Source organism: Otolemur garnettii, unplaced genomic scaffold (assembly GCF_000181295.1).
Source record: "Otolemur garnettii isolate 467f Iridium unplaced genomic scaffold, OtoGar3 scaffold00013, whole genome shotgun sequence".
NCBI classification, from domain to species: domain Eukaryota; kingdom Metazoa; phylum Chordata; class Mammalia; order Primates; family Galagidae; genus Otolemur; species Otolemur garnettii.
In genome coordinates, this window is record NW_003852408.1 from 23,037,676 (window position 1) to 23,046,764 (window position 9,089).

At 41.7% G+C, this 9,089-nt stretch overlaps 1 protein-coding gene across 1 annotated transcript in view; it reads left to right on the top strand.

The window, feature by feature from the left end:
- Window positions 1-186, top strand: part of CUNH2orf80 (chromosome unknown C2orf80 homolog) — a 22,153-nt gene extending 21,967 nt beyond the window's left edge. The window contains exon 8 of the mRNA XM_012802128.1: window positions 22-186. Within this exon, the coding sequence (XP_012657582.1) occupies window positions 22-186 (165 nt within the window). The remainder of the gene's footprint in view (window positions 1-21) is intronic.
- Window positions 187-9,089: the final 8,903 nt, after the last annotated feature.

Here is a 9,089-nt window from a genome sequence, read left to right on the forward strand (position 1 = left end):
GACCGCTTCCGTGTCCATGAGATCTACTCCCTCCAAGTGGTGGAAGGCTGCTGGGTCCTCTACGAGCTGCCCAACTACCGTGGGCGGCAGTACCTGCTGAGGCCCGGGGACTACCGGCGGTACCACGACTGGGGAGCCATGGATGCCAAAGTTGGCTCTTTGAGGAGGGTCATTGATTCTTGCTAGGCTGCGCTTTTCTTTTTATGATCCTCATAGAAACACAATAAATATACAAATTGTGTTCCTGGCACCCAGTGTCTCTTGCATATCTTTAAATAATAACTGAATTCTAATAAAAGGTCATCCCCAGGCAACTTACCTGATCCTGAAAGATATTTTAAAAGCCCACTTAATTCCTGTTGGTCAGGCAATGGTATTTATGAAATGTCCATTCTTGTCATGGGAAGGAGAGAGAAGCAACTGCTTCTGCCTTCCATGACCTACAGTCCGAAGGACAGAGAAACGATGAATGTAAAAAAAAAAACTATCAGAGCCCACAGAAAGTAGAAAATATAGAACCTGTTATGGCTTATGGCTGGGACACCAAGGACAAGGGCTTGCTGGAGGGATTGGGATAGGTGAGGTCTCAGACAAGATTAGTCAAGAAAAGATACATGGACCTGGCACAGAGGCTCACCCCTGTAATCCTAGCACTCTGGGAGGCTGAGGTAGCAGGCTCCTCTGCGCTCAGGAGTTCAAGACCAGCCACAGCAAGAGCAAGACACCCATCTCTACTAGAAATAAAAAAAATTAGCTGGGCATTGTGGTGAGTGCCTGTAGTCCCAGGTATTCAGGAGGCTGAGGCAGGAGGATCACTTGAACCCAAGAGTATGAGGTTGCAGGGAGCTGGACTGATGCCATGACACTCTAGACTGGATGACAGAGTGAGACTCTGACTCAAAAAAGTAAATAAATAAATAGATAGATAATAAAAGATTATGAAGAGAGGAGTTTTATTTATTTAGTAGTTTTTGGCTGGGGCCAGGCTTGGACCCACCACCTCTGGCATATGGGGCCAGTGCCCTACTCCTTGAGCCACAGGTACCACCCAAAAGAGTTTTAAAGAGAATTTCCAAAGTAGAGAGGGTCAAGCCTGCTTGATTAGGTCAGATATTAAGGAAAGTGTTAAACTAAGAGTTAAGGAGTCTGACTCCCTTTCCTGTCTCGGCTATTTATAAGTAGAGGAACCAACTCAGCCCCTCTTTCCATTAGCCCTTAAAGTTTTCCACACCAGAAAGCCCTTCCACTCCAGGCAAATATGGATGGTTTGTTAGCCTACTTACCAGCTGTTCTCTTTGAGCAAGCCACTTCTTCGTGCCTCAATTGCTTCATTGAAAACTAAAAGTAAAGATATATATCCTCCTAACTAAATCCCAGAATAATCATGATAAAGAGATGGGCAAATAGTGTAAGTACATTTGTTACCTTTAAATTATTATATAAACATAAATGTAAGAACTTAATAAGTCCTCATTTTCTTCTCAAATTCAACATCAGCATATGGTCTTTATTGTGGTTTCCAATATGAATTTTTATTAAGACTCAGTGATGCAAAGTAAGGTATTAATATTTGCTATCCTGTATATCTCTGTAATTTTTTCCACTATAGTAGAGCTGATCTCCCCGAATATTAGTTTCTTTTGTAAATTTAAATAAACAAAAATAATACTTTGTCTCTGTCAACTATTTTGTAAAAAATTGATAAGATGATTCCAAAATCCATATGGAACTGCAAGGGACCCCAAAATAGCCAAAACGATCTTGAAAAAGAATACAAAAATAGGAGTATTCATACTTCCCTATATCTAAACTTATCACAAAATAATGGTAATCAAGAGAGAAAGGTACTATACTAAGGAAAGACATATAGATGAATGGAATTGGACTGAAAGTCCAGATGTAAACCCATAGTCTACGTTCAGCTAATTTCTGGCAAAGGTGCTATGACCATTCATAGGAATAAATGGTCTTTTCGATAAATGGAAGGACTGGCTGGGCATGTTAGCTTACACCTGTAATCCTAGCACTCTGGGAGACCGAGGCAGGTGGCTTGCTTGATGTCAGGAGTTCGAGGCCAGACTGAGCAAGAGTGAGACCCTATGTATACAACAAATATAAAAACTAGCCAGGAGTTGTGGTGCATGTCTATAGTTTTAGCTACTTGGGAAGTTGAGGCAAGAGGATCACATGATCCCAAGAGTTTGAGGTTGCTATAAGCTTCAATGACACCCTGGATGACAGAGTGAGACTCTGTCTCAGGAAAAAAATGGTGCTAGGACTACGGGATATCCTCATGCAAGTAAATAAATAAATAAAATAAAGCTGGATCCCTATCTCATCCATGTATAAAAATTAACTCAAAATGGAATAAAACCTAAATATAAGAACTCAATCTATAAAACTCCTAGAAAGGCACATAGATACACATCTTTGTGAGCTTTTATGAGGCAGTAATTTCTTAAATATGATATGAAAAGCACATTCAACAAAAGAAAAAAAATTAACCAAATTAATCAAAATTTAAAACTTTTATGTATCAAAGGACAGTACAAAGAAAATGAAAAGACAGCACACAGACTCGGAGAAAATATTTATACATCATGTATATGATAAAGTTCTAGTATTCCGAACATATAAAGAACTCTTACAACTCAACAACAAAAATACAAATAACGTCTTACATGACTGGCTTCTTCCACTTAGTTTAATGTTATTATGTGATTTTGTTCATTTCCAGAAGAGGGAAGGCTATGGAGACAGTAAGTAGATTAGAGGTCGCTTACGGCTGGAGGGACAGGTAGCCAAGAGAGTAGATAGCTAAAGAATCAGGGGTTTCCACTGTGGTCATGAACATGTTCTAAAATTGACTGTGGTGATGGTTGCACATACCTGTGAATATATTAAAGCCATTGAATTATACATTTTAAATAGATAGTGGCATGAGAATTATATCTCAATAAAGCTATTCTTTAAATGCATCAACCATATCCTAAATAATAGATTCTTTTTTAAACAAGGTCCCATCCGACTGAAGGAACACATGAGATACATTATAAATAGGAAGATTTATTATCAAAAAGTTGTAACTCATCAAAACTCAATATACAAGACTGGTTTTGCTGCAGGCTTAGCTCCTGTTTTTGAGCAAGTCTCCCTTTCCTGGTTCTCGGGTAACTAGCTATACATCTTCCAAATGAAATCTGTTGGGTGACTAATAAAATTTAAGCTCTATTTCTCTACATGAGAAAGACAGTGCTTAAGTGCAAAGCTGGGCAATAACGAAGAAATACAGATGTTTGGAGAAGGAAGAGACGAGTGAGGGCTGGTTCTGAGAGCAGACTTCCTGGGAAGAGGGTTCTGGACTGCCTGGAAGACTCAGGGAGTTTGGGCAAGCATTAGGGGAAGGGAAGGCATTCCAAATTTAAGAAATACTTCTCCCTCCCATAGGCCCAGATTATCACAGATGCCTTGAGTTTAGAAGGCAAAATGAGAAAAAAAAAAAAAATCTCTTTACTTAGCCCTTATTGGCCGCCAAAATTTAAAACAAATGTACCCCCAGTTTTCAGGGTGAATTTTGTCCTCTGTCACTACTTCCCTTAAGCATAAGAGTTCAAGAAAACAGTGATGATGAGGATATTTTTTCTGACTTGTTCTTTAGATAATATATCAGCCTTCCTTGTTTAACTGCTTCAAAGACCTCTGAAACACTTTTGTGGAAAGGATACACAGCCATAAGATAATAGAGAACAAACGTTAAAACACACAAAGAATTTGGATTAATGATATGGAAAAGCAGTGAGAAATTCCACTGTTAGCCACATCAGACAATAATCTCCTGATAGAACTGATGCAATCACACACACACACACACACACACACACACACACACATTTACACTCCACCCCACCCCCCACACACACCCAGGTGGACCTCAGCTCTGACTGCACGGTCTTCACCTACATCAATCCTCCCCTTGGTCATCATTTGACTGTGATACCAAAATCACCAAACAGAAGATCTTTGCAAAATTGAACCAAAGTTTTCCAATACATGAAAGTATCCAGCAATCACATTTAGTCTCTGTAGCAGTGTTTTTCAACCTTTTTTATCTCACCACACCCTTAAACCTATAGTTAAACTTCCACGGCACGTTTAAATTATGTTGATCAAAAAAAGAGAAAAGAAAAGAATATACTTACTGTAGTCAGACAATTTACTGGGCTTTGAACTTCTTTTGAAAATAATTTAATTAATGATCTTTAAAAATTTTTGCGGCACACGTAAGATCCTCTCATGGAACACTGGTTGAAAATCACTGCTCCGTACTGTAAGCAAAAGTATAGACACTGTCACATCAAAGCCCAGAAACTCACGTTGTTAACTGATCTATCAGATGTTAATATTGTTGTATAATCGTTAGCTTTTATTAAAATATTGTCAAAGACTCTCTGCTTTGACTAAAACTTCAGATAGACTCCTCTGAGTCTTTTGCTAGACTAGGTCCAATCTTGGGCTTCCCTTTCCGGTTAAATCCAGTTTGAGCCAGAATGCTCCTTGGTCAGTTTAGTGAGGATCACTCACCCGCAGTATCTGACCATCCTGGAGTGCAATAAACCTATCCAGTCACTTTTGCCAGAAAAACCCTATCCTTCATGTTTGCTCTCAGTAGTTTTTCATCCACTGGCCCCCCTCTGCTCTGCAGTTATAAATCCCCACTTTTCTTTGCTGGAGTTGAGAGTTGATCCCATCTCTTTTCACTACCAGACCCCCTTTCTGTGGTCCCTACTAGAATCTCCATAGCACGGGGGTCTATATTGCCATCTCTAATAAATGGCATTATTTTCTTTTTTTTTAGAGTTGGGGTCTCACGGTGCTGCCCAGGCTGCAGTTCAGTGGCTATTCACAGGTACGATCCCACTGCTGATCAGCACGAGAGTTTTGACCTTCTGTTTTCTACCTGGGTTCATCCCTCCTTAGGCTACCTGGTGGGTCCCCTACTCCCCACTCCTGGGAGGTCATAGGATTGATACCAGGATTAGTGTGGACACCCAATCAGCTTAGCATACTACAGTCCAGGACTCTTGGACTCAAGCCATCTCCTGCCTCATCCTCCCAAGTAGTTGGGAGTACAGGAACCTGCCACTGTGCCCAGCATAATTTTTTCTTCAGCAATATGTATGGTATGATTTTTAGTTATTAGTTTCACTTTACAATTTACCATGTACTTTTAAATCCATTATCTCATTTTATGTTCACTATCATCCCAATTTAATACATGGGCAGACTAAGGCTTAGGGAAGTTACATGACTTTCCACAAGCACTAACAGAAACTGCAGAAGCACGTGTGGTGTGTAGCCATTGCTCCCCTGAAGCCATTGCTCCACTCTCCACAAACAGTGCCTTGTCAACAATTTCACAGAAGTTGTTAGTACTGTGATGAAAACACTCCAGAGGAAGCAGTGTAAATGCCGGGCCAGGGGATAGGTGGGGTGGATTGAAATGGCAATGTTGTTTGCAAGTGCTGATTCCTCCACCAAGCAAGGGTGCAGGTCCTGAAAACATCAGTCCCTCTACTCCACCCCAGCCCAGATGCTGGATGTTCCAACATTACAAGCTGAATATGCAACCGAGAGCACTTGAGTCCAGCCCTCTCATTTGAGGCCCAAACATCCCCGTGACTTTGAAATCAGAAGATGAGACAAGTGAGCTCTTTTGCTAACCTCTTCAACATTCTATTTTTTATGTATTTTATTTGATTCCCCAATATATCTGAATATAATTGTTTGCCTCAGGGCTCCTTAGGGCTGCCACCAGTTGTGCAAGAGGTTGGGATAAATTCTTCATTGCCACATGGCATAGCTAGGAAATGGGCCGGAGCCAGCCTATACCACCCTGCACTCTATCATCCCATGGAGAGCCATGCTAGTACCTGTGCATCTGCCAGATACACAGTGTGGGTTCTGTTTTAATAGAGGGACCTTTACTCCTTTATGAGGTAGCATGAGTCAGCGAGGGGATACACAATCTGCTTAGATTGGGGGGATCAGCTATTTATAGGAGTTATCTGGGAATACCAGCTGCCATGAACCTGGAAGCTTTGAAGCAGCTGAGATCCTTGGGGGTTCATAGGATATTAGGTTACCTGCTATTCCAGGAGAGGAAGCCACCAGTCTCATAGGAAGTGGAGAGAAAGTAGTTATTTCACTGTACAAACGATGGTGAAAACCCAATGTAATTGCATGCCATTCTTCTTCAATTATAATGTGCATTAATGTGCCAAGGCAGAGGCAGGCTGTCTGATTTGTGATCTAATCTCTGGGCAAATTTTATCTTCGGTTAGGTTTTTATAAATTATAAAAGATCTTGTGAGGCTATCATAACTAGAGCATGCACTAATTTCCCCTTTCTTCTCTTTTATTTTTCATCACAGCTCCCACAGCATAAGGGTGTGCCAGACAGAAACAGAGGCCTTGTGTTGGAACTCCCTGAAGACAACTTCCACGTCCAGCATGACCTCCTCTCCAGGACATCTTCCTGTAACCCCCACACCACCAGCCACCCATCTATAGGGGAGGCAGTCCTCTCCCAAAGCTCCGAAGACAACAGGAACTCCACCACTGGGGGAGGATGAATGCTGGGGGGGGGGGCTTTAACAGGTGTCATCATATGTTTAATCTTTCAATTTCCTCTATTAAAATCAATGAAATCCTGACTTTGTGTTCCTCATAACTTATCTTTCTTTCATAGGATTACTGATTTCTTTGTTCATCAGAACCAGTGATAGGTCCATTCGTCCTAAATCACATAACATCATACTACAGATAAAAAATTCTGAGTAATGTGAAATAAGATTAATGCTTACTTGGTGAGATTTCATCATCATCTTCAAATACTCACCTATGAATGACACTGAATATTTTGGGTCTTATATAAAACAGGCCCTTGAGTTCGTTCTCTTTGAGGGCTAGAATTTTTAGCACATGAAAGACTGTTTATAGTTTTCAGTGAGCGCATTAGCTGAATGATCCTCTTTTGAGGACCTACTAAACCTCAAACTTGGGTATGGCTAATCAATAGAGAGTCTAGAATGATTTTTCATTCGGTCTCATCACCCCCCCAAATAACTTTTTATTAAAGGGTCAATAAGATCACCTTAATCAGTATAATTAATCACTTCACTTAAAAAATAACTTAAAAGAAAACTAATGCTATCTGTTATAAATATTATAATACTGTACTGCCATACATGGTTTTTACATACATAGAAGCCAGGAAGATAAAACACCAAAATGTTAACTGTGCTTATCTCAGCTAGTGTGATGGTAATCAATTCTTAATTGCTTCTTACAGTGGACACTGTGGCGGGCTGTCCAGATTCTCACACAGGACTAAAACACTCCTTTTCTTACATGCTGACACCTTAAAACTGAGCTTGTTTCCAGTAATTTTCCTCTGTAGAAGGGAGGTACCCCGCCCAAGCTCACACTCCTGCAAAGTGACAGCCCAGGTCAAATTACCAGGCAATGCAGAACCATGAATCCCCAGCTCCTGTGTCTCAGTTCATGACAGCTCTAGCCCTAGAGTTCCCTGTGGGATTGGCTGAGGTTGCCACTATTGCACAAGCTCTCTCTCAGCTCACACTTACAACTGCATGCAAGGAGTCCCTTCTGGCCAGCTGACAGAGGAAGAAAAAGGCTCAGCTTGGTTCCCTAACGGACTAGCTTGGCATGTAGGTGCAGGCCCAAAATGGAATACTACAGCATCACAGCTCCCTTGGAAGTGGTTCTAAAAACAGCAGTGAGAGAAATCCTCCCCAGGAAACCTGGAGGCAGTGTGCTGGTTATTCACTTTGTGTGGAAAGAAAAGTAGCCTGAGGTTAGGATAGATGTGGAATCTTTGAGCAGGGATGAGTGGCTTTGCTGGCTGGTCCAGGGCCTAGAAGGGGAAAGATTAGAAGAGTGGGGACGAGAAACCCTGGGGTAGAGGTACTGAGGGATGGGAGTGAGCACCAAGTATGAAGACGGTTGTATTTCATGTTAATGCCCAGAGCAGGGCATCCACCCAAAGAGGCACCAAGCAATCATGTAGACCAAATGATTTGGTTGTGTGATGTCAGCCAGCCTCCCCCATCAGCCACCCTAGTATTGCAGTGAGCTCATTAACAGAGGGTTCATGGTGGCAGGGATGGAAGTTATGCATCAACTCTTACTGATCAAGGCTAATCCAGCCACTCCCTCGTAGAATGTCCAATCTGCCAGCAATAGATACCAACTGTAGGCCCCGGTTTAGTTCCATTCCTGAGACCAGTCAGCTGCTTGATAGTAACATTTGAAGTAGGGCATGGTCACCAAAGAGCTGGCAGGACTCTGGATAGCCCCCAACAGAGGGAAGAATGTAGGCCCCCAGGAAGATGTGAAAAAGGCCACACTGCCTGCTTTTGTTCAGGTCCAAGCCAAGTATCTGAGGGCCTCCCATGTGCCAGTCCTGTTTTCTCAGGACTCAGGGCAAGGGCAGAAACGAAGAAAGAGATAAATTCCCAACCTTCAGGAGCCTATGCATTTCCAGTTAAGTATCAATTTGATTCAAGACAAGCCCCCAAATAACAGCAATGGAGATCAAAGAATCTTGACTTTAAATGAATTGAGCTTTGTGGTTTTCAAAGCACTTTCACAGTTTACTTCACCTGATTTCCTCTTCCTTAAGATTTCTTGTTATTTAAATTCTGCCTTTAAAAACAAAAACACCACCAGTCCCTGAGCAGAATGCATTGCTTATTTTAATGACCTTTGAGAAGTCAGTTAAGCAGAGTAAGCTATAAAATAAAAGCACGGCATAGAATTTCGCTCATCCTTTTGCTCAACTAAGGGTAAAGACTCTTTTCATTTTGATGGCAACAACAGCTTTAGTGAATTAGAACAACCCGAACCTACCAGAAAGAATGAGAGTAAACCATTCAGCCAACCCCAATGACCAGGGGGAGGGAGCGGGGAGCTTGCAAATCCCCTTACTCACCGAAATGGGCCCTTTTGTGTGATTTCCTGTGGAGGCAGCAGTCAGGGCTGCTATATATACAGCGACGTTCCCCCAG